At 40.7% G+C, this 23068-nt stretch overlaps 1 protein-coding gene across 5 annotated transcripts in view; it reads left to right on the plus strand.

Annotated features, from left to right (window-relative positions):
- The window catches only part of FGFR2 (fibroblast growth factor receptor 2), a 134149-nt gene that overhangs the window by 82156 nt on the left and 28925 nt on the right, over window positions 1-23068 (plus strand). For 2 of the 5 annotated variants that reach the window (XM_073596228.1, XM_073596232.1), the window contains 3 exons: window positions 13688-13878; window positions 16558-16705; window positions 21914-22119. In XM_073596228.1, coding sequence (XP_073452329.1) covers window positions 13688-13878; window positions 16558-16705; window positions 21914-22119 — 545 coding nt within the window. Of the gene's footprint in view, window positions 1-13687; window positions 13879-16557; window positions 16706-17730; window positions 17876-21913; window positions 22120-23068 lie in introns of all 5 variants that reach the window. The other 3 variants (XM_073596230.1, XM_073596229.1, XM_073596231.1) reach the window with 3 other exon arrangements.

Genomic DNA, 23068 nt, shown 5'->3' on the forward strand with positions numbered 1-23068 from the left:
CCCCTAGTGCAGTTTCGACTACTTTTCTGGTGGTGTACACTGTACCATACACCCATAGTTGTTGTTACACTTCTGTTGGTGTACTCTGTACTGTGCACCCCTAGTGCAGTTGCTGCCACTTTTCTAGTGGTGTACATAATACAGTACACCTACAGTTATTACATTTCTGTTAGTGTACACCCTAGTGCACTTGCTACTACTTTTCTGGTGGTGTACATAGTACACAATACAGTGTAGTGTGGTTTTGCTAAACAAAATTTACAGCATGTCCGGAAGGCCACCAAGGAGAGGCAGACACTCACAGGCCACTAAAGGAGGGCAAGCAGGCTCTGTGTCTACAGTCGACAGTGCTGGTTGTGGACACGGTGCATCCTCAGCACGTGGCCGCGGGGCACGCTTGTCCTTTTTTTTGGCAGCTGACCGTGTTGAGCCACAACATGTGGAAGACCCCACCATCATGCACGGAGGAGTCCCCCGAACTATTCGACCACAGTGTCGGATACATGCTGCAGGAGGCTGCATAGCGATTTGAAGGCTCCGATGATGGTACCCAGGTTGAGGAAGGGAGTAACGTGAGCCTAGAGAGAGGGGGTGCCCAAGGAGGTCAAGAAACTGGCAGTCATGTTCCCTGAGCTGTAGCATACTGCCAAGTTTGCTCAAGTGATGAGGGAGGGGATGATGAGGTCACTCGCTCTACTTGGGTGCCTGATAGAAGAGAGGCGGAGGAGACACATCTCCAACAAGGCAGGATGCCCTCCAGGGGGCAGCTTAAGGGCAGCCACGTTATTGCATCACACCAAAGAGCTAAGCAGTGCAAGGCGCTGCTGACTCCCCACATATTTTGAAAAGTTCTTTGGTGTGGGCTTTTTTTGACACGTGTGCAGCAGATCGCACCGTTGCTGTTTGCAACATATGTCTGAAGCTTATCAAGCGTGGCCAAAACAGCAGCCGCTTGGGCACCACATGCTTGACCAGTCATATGGCGACCTCCCATGCAGTCCATTTGCAACAGCACTTAAAAGACCACATCAAAGAACAAGGCGGACCTCTCCTTGCTCCTCATCAGCTGGGATCTCCAACCCCACTATACCTCCACTCCTCTCAGAAACCTGCACTGAGAGGAATGAAGGTATAGAAATAGGTGTCCCAAGTACTTGCGGCCAATCTGCTAGCGGTACACCAACATCGGATTTTAGCAGGCAAATTTCTTTACCCCAGTTGCTAAACCATCAAAAGAAATTTGGTCCCAGCCATTCACATGCTCAGCATCTGAATGCTAGCTTGGCCAAATTGCTAGCACTGCAACTGCTGCCTTTTCAGCTGGTAGACTCTGCCCCCTTTCGTGAATTTGTGGGATGTGCGGTACCTCAGTGGCAGGTTCCCAAACACCATATCTTTTCACGGAAGGCCATTCCAGCTTGTGTCTTGGCCTCGTTGGACAGGGCGGTCAGCAGTAAGGTGCATATTACTGCTGACTCATGGTCCAGCAGGCATGGGCAGGGGCGTTACCTTTCTTTCACGGCGCACTGGGTAACTGCTGGCAGATGGGAAGAATGCAGGACAGGGTTCATTACTGTTGGAGCTTGTTCCGCCACCACACCTCCAAAATGCTAGTGGTGATTCTGCCACAGCTCTCTCCTCCACCCCCTCTTCCTCTTCCTCTATGGCCTCTTCCTCTATGGCCTCTTCCTCTGCAGATTTCTCCTCTAAACCAGCGGTGCTCCATAGGTGTTCAAGTGGCTACGCAAGCACTCAGGCAAAAAAGATGCCATGCAGTGCTTGAGTTGGTCTGCTTAGGGGACAGGAGCCACACTGGGGTTGAGATTCGGTCAGCTCTGCAGGGGCAGGCTCAAAGGTGGTTGACGCCACACCAGCTTCAGCCAGGAATGGTTGTATGCGACAATGGCACCAACCTCCTCCACCCTCCGACAGGGACACTTGACCCATGTTCCCTGTTTGACTCACGTCCAGAATTGGGTGGTGCAGCGGTTCTTGAGCAGGTACCCTGGCTTTCAGGATCTCCTGAGGCAGGCCAGGAAAGTCTGTGGTCATATATAATGCCAGTGCTCGGCTGGCTGACATTCAAAGAGAATGCAACCTGCCCAAGAAGCGCTTGATTTGTGACATGCCCACCAGGTGGAACTCAACATTGGCAATGCTGCACATGCAGCAGAGGGCCATCAATGAGTACCTGTGTGAGTATGGCACCAGGACAGGGTCAGGGGAGCTTGGCTTTTTTTGCCACGCCAGTGGCTACTGATCAAGGATGCATGCAATGTCCTGTCACCATTTGAGGAGGCCACGAGGATGGTGAACAGTGACAGTGCATGCATCGGAGATACTGTCCCTCTTGTCTTCCTGTTGGCGCACACACTTCATGGAATAATGGACAGGGCACTTGAGGCAGAACAGCGGGAGGAAGAGGAGGACTTCCTTACCTCTCAAGGCCCCCTTTATCCAGATACTAGTATTCCTGCAGGCCCGCCAATCATACAGGAAGAAGAGCATTATGTCAGCATGGAGGTGGAGGATAACACTCAGCATCAGCAGCAGTTTTCAAGGGATTGTTTGCAGTCCCCAGAAACCCAGGGAGTTGTACGTGGCTGGGAGGAGGTGGTTGAGGATCATATGATCCTTAGTGACCCAGAGGACTCAGGATCGAATGCCTCTGCAAACTTACACTGCATGGCCTCCCTGATCTTGCAAAGCCTGCAAAAGGACCCTAGGATTCGTGGTATCAAGGAGAGGGATCATTACTGGCTGGCAACCCTTCTTGATCCATGTTACAAATGTAAGGTTCCAGAACTTATCCAGCCTTTGCAGAGGGAGCAGAGGATGAAACATCTTCGGGAGGCCTTGCAGAAAGGTTTGTGCAATGCATTTCCAAAGCCTGGGAGGTTACAATTTCCTAGTGCTGGACAACGTGTTGCTGAGGCTTCGTTCAGTCACAGAAAGAGCGGTGGAGAAGGTGGACGGCTGACCGATGCCTTCAGACAATTATTCAGTCCTCAGCGCCAAGGTCTGATTGGTTCCAGCAACCATCGCCAGCGTCTGAATTTCATGGTGCAGGAATATCTAGGGGCAAGATCAGACTTGGAGACCTTTCCACCAGAACATCCGCTGGGTTACTAGGTCTTGAGGATGGACCACTGGCCAGAGCTTGCTCAATATACAATTGAGCCACTGGCCTGTCCTGCATCCAGCGTTCTTTCTGAACACACATTCAGTGCTGCTGGAAGCTTTGTAACCGATCAGAGTGCGCCTGTCCACAGACTCTGTTGATCGGCTCACGTTCATAAAAATGAATCAGTCTTGGATCACCAGCTACCAAGAACCTGATGCTGATGTAACCGATTGATTTTTCATTTTTCTATGGATGTGGGATCCCTTGAAGACTGCATATGCTGATTGACTATCCTATTCCTCCTCAATCTTCATGATGATAGCTTCTAGGAATATTTTCGGTTCAGGACACCACCACCAGTGCCTAAGGCCCAATTTTTCTGCCCCTGTTTGCAGGGGCGTGTAGTTACAATTTTTGATCTAATATTTCACAGCAGGGCCTGCTCCTGCGCCCGCCAAGAGTAACTGAGGGCTTACAGTGTTCTGGTACCACCAACACCTAAGGCCCAATTTTCCACAGAGTGTATAGGGCAGGCCGTATAGTATATACAGGCGGTCCCCTATTTTCAAACATCCGACTTACAAACGACTCCTACTTAGAAACGGAGGGAAACAACAGGAAGTGAGATGAAATCTACCCCTAGAAGGGAAATTCTCTTCTGTAAGAATTAATATGGGAAAAAGGTGTCTCCACTGATGCTTTATCACCAATCCTCGTTTCCCCAATAACCCCATATTTTCTAAATCCAATTGTCATTGGGACAGAAACCGAGGTGAAATCTTCTGAACAGGGGCACAGACAGCAAAACAAATGTTACAGGGGTGATGATAACCCTTCCCTATGTTATCCAAAAAGCTTAAAAATAGATTTTTTTGGCTGGAGCTACACTTACAAAATGTACCTGTTCCAAATTACAAACAGATTCAACTTAAGAACAAACCTGCAGTGCCTATCTTGTTTGTAACCCGGGAACCGCCTGTATACTGCTGCTGTTCAGAGTATATAGGGCCTGGGGGCACCACATTACATTACAGCTGCAGGCAGTTTTAAATGACTTTTATTCCTTTAGAAATGTCATTTTGTGCAGGGACTGCCACTTTGCAGGAATACTATAGTCACCCCCCAGGCACGATATTTAAAGGAATATTTCACTTTTATTGTTTCACTTTAAGCATTATTAAAATCACTGCTCCCGAAAAAAACGGCAGTTTTTAAAACTTTTTTTTTTTTTTTTTGCATTGATACATGTCCCCTGGGGTAGAACCCGGGTCCCCAAACACTTTTTATGACAATAACTTGCATATTAGCCTTTAAAATTAGCACTTTAGATTTTTCACGTTCGAGTCCCATAGACTTTAACGATATTCGCGTGTTTGCACAATTTTTTGCATGTTCTTTTTCATTTAATTTATATACTGTAGCTGAATATAATCAGTAGATCTTTCGGGTAGGTGATCACATTTTATAACATTTGTAATATCTTTTATATGTCTTCCTCGCCATAATAACATTTACTGTTTACACTATTCGACTTTGTATATAATCTCTTTGCTTTTGCCTGGTATTAAGATGCGATGTAGGGAAAGTAACAGGATACTGATTTAGGTACAAGCACTGGATTCGGAGTAGTAAACAAGCTTAAAGTTCACTATGATCATCCTATTAATTGCGTGAAGTACGACTTGCAGAATCACGGATCAGAGCTGTTAAGTGCTCCATGAAAGCGCACGAGGCTGCCTGGGTCAATGTGGCCGTTTTTGGTGTTGTCCCAGCCTGGCCTAGTATGATTTCCCTTGCTGGCCCCCTTGCCCGATGTGCTGCTAGGGCAAAGGAAATGAAATCCTGCTGCTGAGCTCTGAAACTCTAAGCTCGGCGAGCGAAGAAAAAGCAAGAAAATAAGACTTGTAATAACACCGTGGCTGCTCCCACAGGAGGCAGAAAGAGGCTTGTGGGGGAGCTGTAAGGTTCCAATTATGCAGGAATCATGTGCAGAAATCAGTCTTCTTTTTTTTTTTTTTTTTTTTTTTTCGACAAAGTGAGCTTCCCTAAAAAAAAAAAAAAAAAGTTTGAAGAAAAAATGAAAAGGCGCATAGATTCCAAACTAGGCAGCATTAGGCAGGACTTTCCAAGCACTCTCTGGCATGGATAAATTCAGGTGAGTGGGCACACATTAAGACTGTTTGTTAAAAGGAATGGATGAAAAGCACACTTGGTTGACAGTGTGTCTTGATCAGTGCCAAAGGACAAGAAAAAAAATGTTTCTAGAAAGGTTTTACAGCAGTCAGCCATTTCCTGCAACCACAAAAGATGTATATCTTGTTTTGGTGGGGATTAAAAATTTGCAGACCTCAAAATGTATTCACATGTTGGGTCTAAACACTTTTTTTTTGTTTTGTTCCTTCTGTTCTTTGCAAATTCTATGGCATTTTAAGAGTCAATAAAAACCTGGAAAAATTAGTGGTTAATGTTTATTTCTACACAGACATATGAAAAGTTTAAAGCAGAATTTCATTAGAAAAATAACAAGATAAAAATGAATAGCCCCTAAAGATAAAATGGCCACATACAACATCGATACAGAGGTTTCCCCCTTTACTTTTACTTTTTCTGCCTCTAGATGCCCTCAGTCTGATGGCCATCATAATTTAAACCGATTCCCCCGAGCCAAAATGGTCCTGGACCTGCCCTAGTCCGTGGACAATTAAGGATAAGCAGTACAGTGATTAACTTAACTGTGATTCTACATATTTTTCCAATCCTGTCAGCGCGCACACTCCAGCCCTGCTGTGCAGGGACTGCAAGAGGCTGCTACCAGGCCAACTTGCATTTATTAAACACAATTAATAGTGTCTTAATGATTACAATGCTGCAATAATTTGTCCAATAATATGTAAGCTTTAAATATCTAATGTCCCAAGCAATGATGGCCCTTGCATTATTGAATGATGGCAATAAATTATTGGTTTACCCACTTTTCCTCTATAGAAAAAACAATACTAAGCTTTAATGCTTATCACAACAAGGGATTTTGTTTGCTTTGCAACTGACCAAACACATGTCATATTGTTACGGGCTGTTTCAATAATCCTATACTTTAAAATAACATATTGATAAAACAATAGGATGATCAATTTTTCTAGAATGATTGGAGCTATTGGCTATAAGCCACATGGTTTTTTTTTCTATGAAAACTAAGCTTAGACATTTTAGGCTATAAGTCTAAGTGTTGGAAATACTAGTTTCTGGACTAATCGAATGGTCTCCCCATACTCCTGGATTTTGTAATCAGTCTATTCAGCTGTGCATTGTTGGCCAGGTTAGCATCTCTTCATTGGTCAGTGCTGGCACCTAACCTTCAATAATCCTATTGGCAGAAGTTATTGAACACATGCAGTCTTTCTTCCATACAAGGTCATGCTGGCTCCTGGATTTGACTGTCTTTTGAATTCTGGGTTATTTTGTCCAGCTCCTGTTTGAACCTCATTCATTTAATGAAGCAACTCCTATCCTGAATGCGCCTGCTTTCATGTTTGACAAAACAATGTCAGTATGCAGCAAAGAATGTCCAAGGAAGTAAAATCATTGTGTTGTCTGCCACTAATGACATGACCATAGTGAGACTTCACTTAGCAGAGGGTTAATGGAATAGTTTTACTGAGAGCTTGTGCAGGAAAGAACCCTGAAATAGTCTGGGCTGGGTTAATGGACGTAGCCTTGATAGTGTTGTAGGAGGTTGTGCAGCTGTCCATCTGCCACCATCCTCAAATTATATTGCAAGTCTTTCTGTAGACAGGGAAACGGTCCCAGTGGGATTGTTTAACTCGCCCTTCACTCAACCCTTTTAGCCCCCTCTTTTTGTTAGAAATGTATTGTTTGTACTTTGCAGCTGGATGTCTACCACTTCTTCCTGGCAATTTTCTTTCTTAAAACTTCAGCAGTTTGCAGATTGGCTTGTGTAACTGCGTTGGTTCAATTGAACCTGTGTCTTAGCAGTGGCGAAAAATGGCTGAACAAATGAGCTTATAATTACAATCCATTTGACTTTCAGGAACATCACTCCCTATCTTTTGTATTCTCATACAAATGTTTTGCTGCTTGGTTCCCAAAACTATCTATTTTGAAAGAAAATCTAAGCAACAAGGACTTGTTTAAATTTCAGATTTTCTCAATGTGCTTCTTCTGCACCAAATAATTTTGTAAGGCTCAGTAGCTACTTCTGTTGATTACTGTATATTCAGATGAAAGCTTTACCAAAAACAGGAGGCGGTCAACATACTTTATAAGTGAACTCCTATGCACTTTCGGATTTGAGTAAAAGACTTCCTTTCCATCACTGCGAGACTAACACAGAAATATTGAATAGCCCTATGTTGCATAGCTCCCAGCCCTTGGTTTCTTGTAAGGCAGAAGAGATTCCTGAGCCCAATAAAACGGCAGGCATTATTTACTGGCCTTACTAATAACTGTACACTACTACAGAGTAAATGAAGAGCATGTAACGGCTCAAATGGTCTATGCTGTTTAAGTGAAGCCAGTTCCCAGAGGCTCTTGCCGGCCCATATATAGTTTCTAGGATATCAGCACTTACAGCACATGCCAGAGACTCCAGACGAACAGTCTGGGACGCTGTGCATGTAAATATTTCATTACTGCAAATATGATGACATAATTTTAAGTTGGCTGCAGTTACATCATTACAGAGCCAGAAGCTACGTTAACTCAGGTACACTATTGGTAGTGCTAATTTCTGCACTTTTAAACAAACACACTTTCAGGTCTTCTTGCTGCTTACATTCATTAAGTAATGCATCTTATAGGGGTGGTGGCGTAGTTAATGTTGGCTGTAACACTCTGCTACTAGCATTACATTCAAAATGCATATATGGGTCTATTTAGATTCTCACAACGTTAATCTTGGATTCACACTGAATCCAATAAATTTGAAAATGTTGGATGACAGTTGTCAGAATTTTGGGTGAAAATATTTATAAATGGACCCCATAAAACTGTATCTCAGCTCTGCAGTACTGGGACATATAACATTGCTCAATAGTTAAATCTAGCTTTTCGTAAGTCTATGTTGGAGAAACTCAGCTGTTCCATACTATGCACTATTTGTTCTCTGGCCTTAGTCACCAGTGCCAGACATGATGGATTGGCTGTATATTGTAAGAGTGACTCTTTTTTTCTTGTGACTTCAGATGAAAAACAGGTTGATGAATGTATCTTTTAAACACACAAATCAGCCTTGCACAGCAGTGAGAGTGCAGAGTGATCACTTCAAGTTTTTCTTTCTTTCTCCCCTCTGCCTGCTTTTTAATAACTTTACTGCAAGTAAAACAAGGTTGGTGCTTATGGAGTGGCTGCCAGCATTACGTCAGCGTACCAATTCCCCGCAGAGTGCCAGGGAGAGCAACCTGCATGAAAGCCGCCTTTGTTCCAGGGAGGTGTGCTAGCTTTACATGAGGCTGCTCTCTGGACGTCTGTTTGTGAAACAATTTATTGGAACATGGTATGTGTGTGTAAGACGCTCCCAGAGAATGAATGCATTCAGAACTTTTAACACCTTCCTCTCAGAAAAGGTTGGAAGGCCATTAGTGATCATACGCTTTGATATTGGCAATAAGAAAAACGAAAATTCTAATTTAAGGAAAAGAGAAAATAAAAGGCAACATGGATAAATAAAACAAGGACAATGTTTTTTTATAACTACAGAAACATTTAGCTAATCAGATGTTAGATTTCTATTATCTGTACTGGAAAAAATCAAACCTAATCCTAATTGCCTTTTTTTTATTGTCAACTGTGTGGTTAAAGAAAAGTTTTTTTAATATCCTGTAATCGGTCTGGTTTCTGATTTGTTGAGACTAGTTACTGCTTATTGTTCTTATTCCATTTAAATTACCCGTATTTATGGGCGTATAACACGCACAGGTGTATAACACGCACATTAATTTTAAGAGGGAAGTTTCAGGAAAAAACCTCACCATTGCCATCAATGCAGCAGCCTCACCATTACCTTCAATGCAACAGCTTCCTATTACAGAGGCCGCCAAGTAAGCAGGAGATTCTCACAATATTTAATCTGATGGCGCTCATCCCGCCCCCCTCCCTGTCCCCTCCGAGGCAGCTAAAATTGAAATATTGGCATATAACACGCACACAGTATTTGCACCCAATTTTCATGGTGAAAAAGCGCGTGTTATACGCCAATAAATACAGTAACTCCAAAAATATCTGCCAAAGTATAGATTATTACGAACAAAAATAAGGGTCATATGTTAGGGTTTTGACTGTGCAATAAGAATTGAAAAAGGACAGATGAAAACGAAGTTACTCTTGGAAGACCGCCGTTGTAGTTGGGGCAACCTGATTTAAACTCTGCCTGCTGGGTATGTTCTAAGAGTAATAGAATAGCTGAACGAAAAAATTAAGCAGTTTATAAGTTGTGCTACAATGTAATGGACAATGATATCAGTCCAGTAAAGGCTGGTTATCAAATGAATTTGGCAGGAGACTGTAGAAAACTTGGCAACGCTTGGCATCTTATCAACTTTGCACTTTCCTGTCCACAAGTTTTTATTTATTGGCCTGACTGCAAATGCATAGTAAGTTGACACTTTCTGTAGTTCTTTAGAAAATTTAGCAGACACTTCTATATGCATAGTATTTACCCTTTCTGCCTTTATACTAGGGCAAACTAGGTTCTAGAAGCACAGGGGTTAAAGGGAACATTCCCGCTTACAGGTGACCCACAAATGTTGGCATCCAGAAATAGCTAGAGATGACGACTGGAATCCATGCTCCCTTCATTTTTTGTGTCCAGTATAAACTAGCATGTCTTCTATTGTCCTCCTCCTGGCGGTATCTTTTGAAGCTTGAGCTTTTTCCCTTCTCCCTCCCCATTACTTACAAATACACATCTCCCTCCCTTCTAGCTTGGCACTGACTTTGCTGCAGGGACCAGTGCCAGGAGCTTAACGGGTTTACAGACTTGAGTTATTCTCCCCCACCCCCCCCCCCCACCCCCTTGCTCCTTGGCGTCTCTTCCCTTATTTATTTTATAACATGTATAACTCAGAATATATACGATTTGTAGAGCGAATGTGTGACCTTTACGAAACCTAAATGCAGTCCATTGAAATCATTGCACTAAGGTGTTACAAAACTGTCTGGATATATGTATAGCGCTAAACAGAAAAGTTGTATTCTAATATTATTCCAATGGTTATGAAATTGGGGCACTAACTGTGACAAAGGTGGGCCTGCTGCTTTTAGCAATGGGTCTGTGGCTTTTTATTTATTTTTTTTGAATAACATTGCATTTGGGGGCTATGGGTACCAGCCTAGATGTTCTGAATAATTTTCTAGGGCAAAGCAATAGCTAGTCCCAAGTTTCACAGTGGCTTCCTCATAGAGGAGACTGCTGTTTTTGTAGACTCTGCCAGTACTCATGAGAATTCCTCCTTTTTGGGGATTTTAGTTTGTGAAATTGTCCTTTTTGTGGTTTTTGGCCATTCTCTAATATTCTCGTAGTTACAGAATTAAGCCAATCAATAATACTTTTTGTGTTCTCGCATGTAAATGAGTATAAAAGTTAATGCTTTCTTATAAGAAAAATTTATACCAACGTATTTTAAAGCTGAATTCAATTCCTGTTATACCTACCAAAAGGATTTGTTTGGCTTCCATTCTTTTCGTAGTCCTGAGATTTACACTGCCCTACAGAATGCACAGTTAGGTTTGTCACCCAATATTTTTTTTTTGTTGCAGTTAAGCAATACAGCCAGGTCCCTCTCTTCACCAGCCTTTGATTAGATGGTGAAAGAGCAGCAGCACGCTGAAGAACTCATCTGTCAGTTCACTCTACATTCTCTTCCTGATTGTCTGTCCCCTAGTGTCTATTCTGTTCTTAGTCTGAGAGTTGCTGTGTGGGAGGAGGCTGATATCAATTCAGAGTTGGGTACCTACACTAGTTGCAATTAAAAATACATTTAAAGTGGTTGTAAAGCCTAAACATATTTTTCCTTAATGCATTCTTTGCATTAAAGTGGATGTAAACCCATTTTTTTTTTTTTTTTTTGTATGTTATAATGTAGAGTATATGATTTCCTATCATTTGAGCCCAGTCTTGCCACAAAGAGTTAATCCAGCTCTGAGCAATCCTTTTATTGTTTAGTGAGATAAAACTTGACAAACAGAGAAAAACTTTGTCAAATCCTCCCCCTTGCTGTGAGTGACAGGTGATTTACATATCTTGTGCACTAGCCTAAGACATGCATTATTTTTTAATTCCCTCCCCCACTCCTTTCTTCAGCAGCTCTGCAAGGATTGGCTGTTCCACACCTCAGCATGATTTGGCATGCTGAAGTCATGTGGTTACTTTCCTGTCTTTTCACTGGATGTTAGAGATCATAGCAGAAGTTCAGTATAAGAAATACACAGGAGAAAATGCATATTGACAAGGGGAGTGTAGAGGTGGGCGGGGAGTCTACTGACATCACGACTCCACCCACCGAGCTCCAGACAACAGACCCACCCACAGAATATGCAGTTTTTCGGGTCTCATAACAGACAGAGGGGAGACATTTGACAGGTAAAGATACATGCAGGAGGCATGTATATCCTTATAGATAACCCCTATGGCAGTAGTTTAGAAAGGATGACATTGTGTTTACATCCACTTTAAGGTAAAAAATAGTTGGGCATCAAAATTGCCCCCTCCTTTTACTTACCTGAGACCTCATTCAATCCAGTGCTGTGCCTGTCTGCAGCCCTTCTCTCCCATTGCTTCCTTGTCTCACAGCTTTTCCTGAGGCAGCAGGAGCCATTGGCTCCTGTTGCTGGCAATCAAAGCTAGTGACTTCGGGGGCAGGGCCGAGTCCCGCCTTCTGTGTCCATAGACGCAGACAGTGAGGCTCAGGAGTGAACCTGCATGTGGCTTTCTATGGGGGCACTCACCAGAGAGGATGAGCACTGGCAGGGGACCCAAGAAGAGTAAGTTCACATAGGTACCCTGTTTCCCTGAAAATAAGACCTAGCGTGATTGTTGGTGATGGCTGCAATATAAGCCCTACCCCCCAAATAAACCCTAGTTAAAGTCCTTGTAGGTCTTATTTTCAGGGTAGGGCTTATTTGGGGGGGTAGGGTTTATATTGCAGCCATCACCGACAATCACGCTAGGTCTTATTTTCGGGGAAACAGGGTAAGTATAATGCTGGCCATACAGTATATGAAAAATCTGCCGAAATTCGGTCATTTAGACCGTTCATTTTTCAGGCAGTTAATGGGCACAAAATCGATTAATCTTTGGGACGTTTTTGAGCCGAAAAAAAGGAAGGACAAGTTTGGAAATTTTCTGCCGAATGATAGATTGAAAGGTTAATGTGTTTCCCGTTCGAACTGTTTGCATTAGGTATATGTAAAAAAACGACCAAAAAAATGGATTCATTTATGTCCACTGAACGATTTTTCGGTCATTACACGATGGCACTGTCATTTGCTCTCATGGCTGAATGTCCGTTTTTCAAAAATGGATTTGGCCGATTTTTCGTATAGTGTATGGCCAGCATAAGCCTTGTTATTTAAATGCATTTTTTTTTTTTAATAATTTTAAAAGTGCAGCTTTAAAAGCTCTCTGCTATATCAAGAGCCATGAAAATCGGTCTCTCGCATGGCCACACATCTAATGCCATGCACTCTTACCTGGTGCATTGTTTGAAAAACAGTAGTCCCTATAGAGGTCTGTAGGTTGTCTGGAAGTATGCCACAACAGGTGTGTGTCAGTGAGAGCCAAAGTGTTTCTGGACTTTTTTTTTTTTTTTTTTTTTTTTTAAATTGCGGCTTATGTGCAAAAGTTTAACATAATTACGGATTTCACTCCCCCCCCCCCCCCCTTTAAAAAACTGTAATACTACTTTTCATCATAGATCACTATTATCTTATAAATTATACTATTGGTCATTACAATATCTTGTGTACAGTGTCAACATGTTTGTTCCATCTTGGTATCTAGTTTGTTACCTACATTATTTAAAATAGATTTATTAATGCAATTAGTTATTAAAGGTAATATAAAAAAACTATTTAATGTTTTTAGATAAACAAGCAATAAAGGAGATCAGTTTGATGTAAACAATTTTATCAATGTGTGCTAGCGCTTTAATAACTTTTGTTTCTGAGTATAATTTATAGTATACACTGGCTCTGCTTCCTGCTTTGCTATGCAGTGATAGTGCTTTACTGCTCCTCCACACAATTCAAATATGTGTGTGTTGGTTCATTGGGAAAAAAAAATGACTTTCCCGTGTGACTAATAATGTGTCGAGAGTTGTTAGAGATGAAGTAATAGCACTGAGCCGCTGAGAGCCCCTGGTGGTTAATGCACAGATCTCTTTTAATGCGGTAACAAAATATGGATGAACAAGCTTTAAAAGTGTTAGTCATATAAAAATGTAAATTTAAAGTATACAATGCACTAAAGTCAAAATATGTGCTCACTAAAGAATTTCTGTACTTGTGTCCTTAATGACTACCAACTGTGTTTCTCTATTCTGCCACCAGAGCGCTCCTCTCACAGACCCATACTGCAAGCTGGTCTCCCTGCAAATACCACCGCGTATGTTGGAGGGGATGCTGAATTTGTGTGCAAGGTGTATAGCGATGCACAGCCCCACATTCGCTGGGTACGATTTGTAGAGAAGAATGGGAGCCGATTTGGGGTGGATGGGATCCCATACATGAATGTTTTGAAGGTAAGAATGGCTGGAATAGCTAAAGTATGTCTATTGAGGCAGCAGTTTAAGACTCCAGTACAAACTGCCTGTGATGCCCCGAACTAACTAATCGAAAATACAATTATTTTATTTATTTTTTTAATGAACATCTGAAGGTGATTAGTTGCTCTGGGTAACATACACAACCCTATTTACAATCCCTTGTCATAAGGTTTATAGAATTCTGTGTGATTATGACCAATGATGATATAACAAGAGATTATTACAGTTTAAAGTATATGTGAACCTCACCTTGTAAAACAACCCATACAATTTAAAAAAAGAAATGAAAGGCTACATTTGTGTACACATATAAAACAATATGAATATTTTTTTTTTTTTTTTTAATAAATGATCACATGCTCTCTGTTCTAAGGTGCTCAGAAAGCTAGGGGAGGAGAAACTGCAGCACACTGATCTCCACAGTGAATAATGGCTATGTAGGGGAGGCACAGGTCTAATTGGAGGGGAGCAGGCCGAGTTCCTAGCACAGCCAGAAAACTGATCATGCTGTGCTCACATGGCTAGTGTGGTCAGTTTTTAATGGGAAAGCAGAGGGACTGGCAGGAACACCAAGCATTTCACATAAGGAAGCAATGCAAAAAGAATAGTATACTTTTTCATACAAGTACATGGTACAGCAGGTACATATCAGGAATATGAAATGTTGGGGTAAGGGTTGTACAAATGATGGTGTGTAAAGCTACAGAGCTGTGGCTGTGATGTTTCCTGTTTGTATTGTCTGTTTTTTTTTTTTTTTCCCCTGTTAGCAAGGTGGCTCATAAAAGGTGTACCCTACATGCAGTATTCTTCCTATACTCCGCGATCTAGAAATGAAAGCATTAAGGGTCTTGTCTAGAACCCCCACCAATCTGAGGGTTTCTAATGGCCACCTGAGAATTAAGGTTATTTTTAATGGACACTTCCATGATCACTGGCTTTGCCTCACCCTTTCTCAGCTCTTTGTGCCTCACTGTTGGTTTAAGAGGCTAACCCCCCATAGCGAATGATCAATAGTAAAGCTAAAGAAGTGGGAGTAGTCTTTGCTAATCACAGAAGCTAGACTCTGCTTCTAGAGCGTGAAGCACCGAGGCACTCTGCAGGACTACAACACTGTCTTCCACAAAACTGACTTTGTCTAGCCTTTTAGGGTATTTGCTACTTTATATTTTTGTTGGTGGCCACTGGTTCATGTTCAGTCGTTCCAAGTATAGAAAAAAAAATTGTTCTGAGTGCTGATTTAAAAATCTGCCGATTTTTGCAGCTTTTACGGCCCTGCCAGGTTCAAAAATTGAAAGGAAAGATTTCATGACAACTGCTTCACCTGCAAAATAATGCTTTCAGTGTGTTTAAAAATTAGGCATTTGACAACAAGAAGTTAATCCTCCTAACTGATAACATACTCCTGAGGGAATCTATAGTAGTATTTTCCAATTTTTAACACTACATTCCCAAAGTTTAACATCATTTCCAAAATATCTGGATTGCTGAATGTGGCAACACCTAAATGCTTTGATTAAGCTGGCCATACATTATACAATTTCCTTATTCGGTTTCCTATAGATTTACCTTCAACCATGTAGTGCAAGGGCCTGCCTGATTTCATATAAATTAAAAGTGTTTGGGATTGACCTCACATTATATGATTTTAGTTAGGGATGCACTAATGAAATTTCATTGGTTGAGGACGTGACAACCCTGCTCCTTAATTTAACTACCAATAATTGCCATCATTCTTTTCTTTACATTTCAGCTGTTGGAGGGGAAATCCCATTGACAGCTGAAAGAACTGAGCCAGAAGGTATCGGTGCATTTGCACGAGTACCGATACCCGTGCAAATGCCTAGTATCGGCACTGATATCAGTATCGGTGCAACCCTAGTTTTAGTAAATCTAAAAGAAAATTGTACAAGAAAATTGAATAATTTATGGCCAGCCTTCTATTGTTTTAACAGCGGCTAGCTTCAGTTCAATTACTGCATGTCCAGGATAGCCCTTAGTTGATGATCACATCTAGTCAAGGTCAATCTTGGGCCAGAATATATAGACACATAGGGGGTTGATTTACTAAAACTGGCAAGTGCAAAATCTGGTGCAGCTGTGTATAGAAACCAATCAGCTTCCAGGTTTCATTGTGAAAGCTTAACTGAACAAGCTGAATTTAGAAGTTGATTAGCTACCATGCACAGCTGCACCAGATTTTGCACTCTAGTTTTAGTAAATCATCCCCATAATGCCAGACTCTCCTCCAATTTGACCCACTCTACACGATACAAAATATTCTTCTGATTGCAATATCTTTAGCATAGTTAAGTGTCGGGTCAAATGATGCTAGTCAAAAATGTTTCAGTAGCAGATTGTTTTGTACCTTTTATGCAGGGGGTCATTTCGGAGGGTCTGTAAAACTGACATGCTGCAGTCATTGTTGACTGACTAATAATTAAAACTGTACAAGGAAAAATTATGTAAACCAGTTGTTTTTGTGGTTTTATGTTATGTTTATCCAGTCAGGAAAAGCTAAATTTTGGTGGGTTGCTGAGCTTTCTACATTGCTCAGATTTGGTACATAAGACTAAATTTATGTTGTAGTTTTAAACCATTTTCTCCTAGATCACTGTTCTGTATGTTTAATCCCATATGTTGCCTGCCTGTTTTTAGCACTCGGGAATAAACAGTTCCAGTGCTGAGGTGCTGAATCTGTACAATGTGACAGAAGCAGACGCGGGGGAATATGTCTGTACCGCCTCCAATTACATTGGAGAGGCCAACAAGTCAGCCTGGCTCACGGTGGTGAAAAGAGAACCAGGTAACGTCTCCTCCTGCCGTGCACGGGAAGCAGATGGGCTTTTGGTGCTTCTGGCGAAGGTGGCGTTGGACAAACAATCTGGGTTTGGTGTTTTGCTGCACTTTGGTGCCGCCATGGAAAAATGCACACAAAACTTGAGGATTTCACCGATTTTCTTTTCCCCTTTTGTATTTCTTCCCATGTTTTAAATACTTCCAATGGTTCTAACGAACCTTTTTAACTTTTTTTTTTTTTTTTTTTTTTTTTTTAACAAATGGAACCTACTTACTTGTGGTCAAAATAAATGGTCTGTTTGCAGTAGTCGGAAGTTGTTTAAAACAGCACATGTGCCAGAATAGATCATGTGACTCAACTGCTTTTTAGCCTGGTTGGACTCCTTTTCTCAAGCATGCTTTTAAGTGAAATTTATCTGACTTATGCATGCTGTCAGCCTCAGACCAGTTTTTTTTTTTTTTTTTTTAAGTCCCCAACATTTATTACAGATGGCTATTGTGGAGGCTGCACAATGATTCTGGCTTCAGTAGGAAGTCAGAAATAGTTATTTTACCATATTGATTTAAAAATGTCTTTGTAAAATAGGCTGCAGGTATATAATGACTTTCACCACTGCAGGAAAAGGTTATGTGATTATCAGCCATCTGCTGGGGACTGCCTATGGATAAAGCCACATGTAGCCTCCTTCTATTTTGTATGGTATACTCCCCCTTTATTATAATAGTATCCCAGAAGGTGAAATCCTTTTTTGTGAGTCTTGTTTTTCCATGTCATATGATTGCATGCATTCATGGTGATAAATCCTGGTGAAGGGTCATGTTCAATAATCTGCACCTTGCATTTCAAAATGTTTTTCTTGGTGAATCTTTGGTATGTTGGGTCTTTTGGAAAAGGGCAACGGAGATCCTCAGAGGTTTGTACGCCTCTCCAAGCATATGTCATCTCCTGAGCCTGCTCCACATGTGTCCTTTTCTCATTGGGTGTTGCTTTTTCTCTTTTTTTTTTTCTTTTTTGCCTTCCCTCTCTTCCAGGCTGCCGGTGTTAACATTACAGATGAAGAGATAGAAGTCTTATATGTCAAAAATGTTTCTTTTGAGGATGCTGGGGAATATACTTGTATAGCTGGAAATTCCATTGGGATTTCTCAACATTCTGCCTGGTTGACGGTTCTGCCAGGTATTATGCTACTGCCTTGGGTTTCCATCTTTGTCTGTGGTATTGCAAGGTCAACTGTAAACACTGTACGTCTATCTCGTTGCCCCAAAGTCATTTGCAACAATCCTCTTCTGTGTATAGTTTTTATACCCATAAAAGCCGATATATGCACATAAAGTCCTCACATTTAATTTGATTATTCAGCATATCAAATGTTTTGATGTATCCACATCTATTTCTTTATACCACCACATTTATAGAAGTTATGTTAGTCTTAAAAAAAAAAAAAAAATTATTAAATTAAACTGTACATTAAAAAGCTACTTTATAGACTAATGCCACCAACTTACCATCTTCCTGAATCCTTTGTGTGCCTAGAACAGCCTTTTTCAACCAAGGTGCTTTCTAATTTCTTCAGGTTCTAATTTCAAGGTTGCCTTGGCAAAATTTATTATTATTATACAGGATTTATATAGCGCTAACAGTTTTTTGGAGCACTTTACAACATGAAGGCAGACAGTACAGTTACAATCCTATTCAATACAGTAGGAATCAGAGGGCCCCACTCGTTAGAGCTTACAATCTAGGAGGGAGGGTCAAGTGATACAAAAGGTAATAACTGTGGGGGGTGAGCTGATAGAGAAAATAAAAGTACAGTTGTTGGGTGTGGGCAGGATACCTAAACATTTCCCAAAAATTGTATAAAAACTGGTGAGTGGATGAAACCTGCCTTTTAGTTGCACAAAGCCACAGATTTTCATTGTGCACCATTACAACCTTGTAGCTGCCAGCGTCCTAACAACTAATGATGTCATTGGTTGATCAGGACATCTGGTGCCTGCATAGCATCCTTGTTTGCCCCTCCCCTGCTCCTCTCTGTCAGCACTGGGGTCACATTAGCTGTCACACGGGCTTTCTGATCAGGTCTGCCTGTCAGCAAAGCGGAGTCCGTCGGGCAGATCGCCCATGTGAAAGGACCTTAATACTAGTCAGTACCAGTATGCAAAGCTGTATTTGATTAGAAGAATAAATCTCCTCTAACGCTGGGTGTCCCAAGTGTGTGAATATTGCTGCATTATGTAAAACTATTTACAAGATTTTTCAGAATTTTAAAGGGTGCCTTGACTGAGAGGTTGAGAAACACTGTCCTAGAAATGATACACGACTGTTAGAAACCATAAAATCTCACCTAAATCCCTAAATTTAAAAGTACAATTTATTTATAAATAGATTAAAAAGTTTCATAGTAATCCATATAATAGTTTTTTTTTATTTGAGTTTTTATGATATCTAAAGTCCCGCATCTATTGTGTTTTTAAAGTCTTTTATTGTGGTATGCATAACAAACACTGTAAGATGAGAAGCGATTGGTTGCTGAAGAATCATAACTCAAATTTTAACTCTCTGCTGCCCAGCGATCGGCATCACCTATAAAAATAAAAACAAAATAGCTACCTATCCCATAATCCTAGTGTCAACAGTGTTGCATGTTTAACCTTGCATTTACTTTCATGGTTCCCGAATTGCATAGCATGTTTTTTGTGCAATCTGGGCAAGATGTTTTACCTCCATTTTTGATTTAACCCCTGATGCTCCTGAAAAGAAAACATGGCGAAGGGTTTAAATCATAAAGGAAAAAACATTACTCTCTATATATAGAACTCCTCTGTCGTCTTTGGTCTGTCCAGTCTCTTTTGCCTTTTCAATCATTTTTTCTTTCTTTCTTTTTCTGCTGCTATAATTGGGGGACAGACAGCTACTTACAGTAGAAAGGTAATACTGTCCCTCTTTTTTTGAGGGTAGTCAGTACACACTATTCAGCTTTATTAGAGCCATGTTTGCTGTATGCATATGGGAGAGATTTATGGCACGCTTGTGTATTGAGTGATGTGTGTGCATTCATGTTTTAAACCGTCCATCAAAAAATTATTCTCCAGTGACAGATGAAGGGTGTCTGGTGACTTTGGTCTCGATCTTGGATTTTTTGGTGATTCTGTTCACCTTTGAATATTCCCAGTATTACACTTTCCATAATAAAAAGTATGTTTAAAACCATTAGGGAAAGTGGGGCCTGCTCATTAAGACCTTGAGATGCTGTTCCCTCTGTGGTTACAGGGATCTATTAGAATGCAGTGAGTGGCTCAGCTCTCTAGCATCCACCAAAAACGAAAAAAGTAATTTTGAATGGACTAGCCCTTTAATTGTGTGTTTTTTTTTTTTTTTTTTTTTTTTAACTGATTTTAAACCTGAAATGGTTTTATACATTATCCTGTCAACATAAATATAAGTATTTCCAGTTTTAACTTTAATTTATATATATATATATATATATATATATATATATATATATATATATATATAAAATATAAATAATATTAGATCTAGAGTAAACCTTACAACTATAGGACAATCGCTTGCTTAATAAAAGTGAAACCTTTCATTTTCAGTTTAGCTGAATTATCATTTTTTTTTTCTAACCATCACACCAGTTAAAGTGTCTTTCTTTACCTAACCTATAGGCTGATGTCAAATCAGGTCAGTGTGGCTGTGAGTCACTACGGTGTGCTGCCCACTGTTGGGTATCCTCATCACCTGCCAGTACTAGAAATGCATGATTGCACTGTGTTCACATACAGCCATCGCTCAATGTCTTGGTTCCAGGATGCAGAGGTCAGGTGTTCAAGCTGTGTGTGCGGAGCTATCGGTCCGCAAAGTCATTAAGTGCAGGGAGTATAATGTTGAAAAAAGCTGCTAAATGGAAGTGCCTACAACAAGGTAAAATGTCAAGGCTGCTGTCTTGTGGTTAGGCAAGGTCCACATACTTGTCATGCATGCACTCCTTTGGGTGGGTTTCCAAGATGTAGCAAGCTGTTAATTTCATTTATCATTTTTTTTTTTTTTTTTTTTTTTTGCAGAATGGTTGGTGTATAAAGAACCGATACAAATTTTCAGTCTCTCAATACCAACTGCAAACTATTTATTTATCTTCTATTGAGGCTTGTGACAACTTGCTGTTTCATAGTAAAATTCTAACTTTTTTTGATCCAAAGTAACACATCATAATGTGTCTTAAAACAAGCTCTACCCTGTTATGATTTTAAATTCAGAGATTAATGATTATTGAGTTTGCATATCATTTTTTATATCATTCATAATACTTTAACGCAGAATAAATCTTACCCTAGTTTGCTAATGAACTAGTATTAATCCTGTATCCCTGCATCCTTAAAGTGCATGTAGAGACAAAATGGTTCTTTTAGTTTTGTATAGACAGCAGAAGGGTTAGAATTCTTGCCTTGTTTTTTATTGCTACTTGTGTCCCCCTTGGGAAGAATCTTCCTCCCTATGAGAATAGTAGAGAAATATTTTCCTCACTATAAAGTGATGAGAAATCCAACTTTGAGTTGTCACATGGACAGGGTTGAAGGGAAATCTTTAAATCTGTCACCACTGCTGTAATGGCAAATCTCTAAGAAGGCAAATATCCCCTTACTCTGGAAATATCTCTGCTTGCTGCTGTGTCTCTAGGACAGGAAGTGAAAGGAAGTCTCCCTGACTGTGACCTATTTTTTTGTCCAACTGTTTTGAACATCGCAAGAGTTGCTTCTATTTCCTTTTATGTATGAAAATACAGATCTTTTTAATGGGAATAATATAACTTTGCTACCCATTATGTTGGTGGAATGGATAGAAATTGAAATTTTCTTTAAAATCCAGTTCCATAGTTGTAAAACGTAAAAAATCATGTAAGAATGTCAGGTTATATCATCTTGCAGGCACTGATGTAAATACCAGACTAATCATATAAAATTAACAAATTAAAATATTATAGGACATCAATTCTCAAGGTTCATTATTCAAGCAGTGTATGTGATGATGTGGGTTTAGTGGTAGACTGAAATCGTGCTGAGCCTTGCTTAGAGTGTGTGTGTGTGTGTGTGTGTGTGTATATGTTTGTAGAATTTGTGTGCTGTGGTATAGGATTTTGAATCGTTCCTCCTGACTCCTATACTTTTACCATTAGCCACAGCTCACATTTCTCCCCCACATCATTTTCAGGTATAGAACCCCCTATGGAGGATACCTCACTGCCTTACTACATGGAAATAGCTATATATGTTGGTGGAGGCTTCCTTATTTTCTGTTTTATTGGAATTTGCATCATATTCCAACTTCGTCAGGGAGCTAAAAAGAAGAAATCGTTAATCGGGCCACCCGTTGTCCACAAGCTCAGCAAACGAATACCACTCCACCGCCAGGTAACAGAAAGTAGATAAAGAGTTCAAAAAACCTTTTTTCTTGTTGTCTGTCAGCTGCCATGTGCAGATAGATATTAGATGAGGGCGATAAAGTATAAAAGCATCCTGTGCTATTGGATTAATGCTATGGACCAGTGATCTGTATTGTTATATACTGTAAAATTCAGTTTCCTCCTGGTTATAGATTTTGAGTTTATATCTGCATAAGGATTTTTTAGAAGGTTCCTCTCTAGTTCGAGGTTCCTATAAAAGACAGTAGCCCAAGACAGTTCAGAGATTTTTTAGCATGCATGTATGGTGCTCACCATACTGGGACAGGGTATCCCAGCTCCCAGGGCAAGGATACAGAATTGCACCCCTTCTCCCACTATTAATACATGCCATAAAATGGGTGGTACTACCCGTTGTCCATTTTGTGCCCCTTTGCCTCACTACACCCAGGGCAAATGCCCCTCCTGCCTAACCCTTGTCCCAGCACTGGGTGCTCACACCAAGCAGTGTAGGTGTAGTATATCTGCAGAGTTGGATAGATCTGTATGTATCTAGTGGTCAGGTGTTACTTGTTTAAAGAAATAATGGAAGTTTTTGTCATGGTGTCTGGTGATCTGTTGATGTAGGAGGTGGAATCTTCTAAGTATGTAATTGCATCAACAGAATTTTTTGCTTTCTTTATCAGAAGTGACCAGGGGAACATTTTGATTTAAACAATCAGTCATGCTTTTTGGAAACCAATTCAGTTCTGTATATTGATGGCTGGAAGATTACATTTTTAATCTGTCTACCAACAAGTTACATGGACTGTCCTGAAATACATAAAGATCTATATAGTTTTATCAGTATTTAAGTCACAGGACTTAACTGGCTATACACGGCCAGATGTCTCTCCAAGAACACGTAGCTGGAAGACATGAGGCCATCCTCTACAGTTCTGGGACCTCCCACTACACTTTAAAAT

The sequence above is a fragment of the Aquarana catesbeiana genome, linkage group LG08 (genome assembly GCF_042186555.1).
Source record: "Aquarana catesbeiana isolate 2022-GZ linkage group LG08, ASM4218655v1, whole genome shotgun sequence".
NCBI classification, from domain to species: domain Eukaryota; kingdom Metazoa; phylum Chordata; class Amphibia; order Anura; family Ranidae; genus Aquarana; species Aquarana catesbeiana.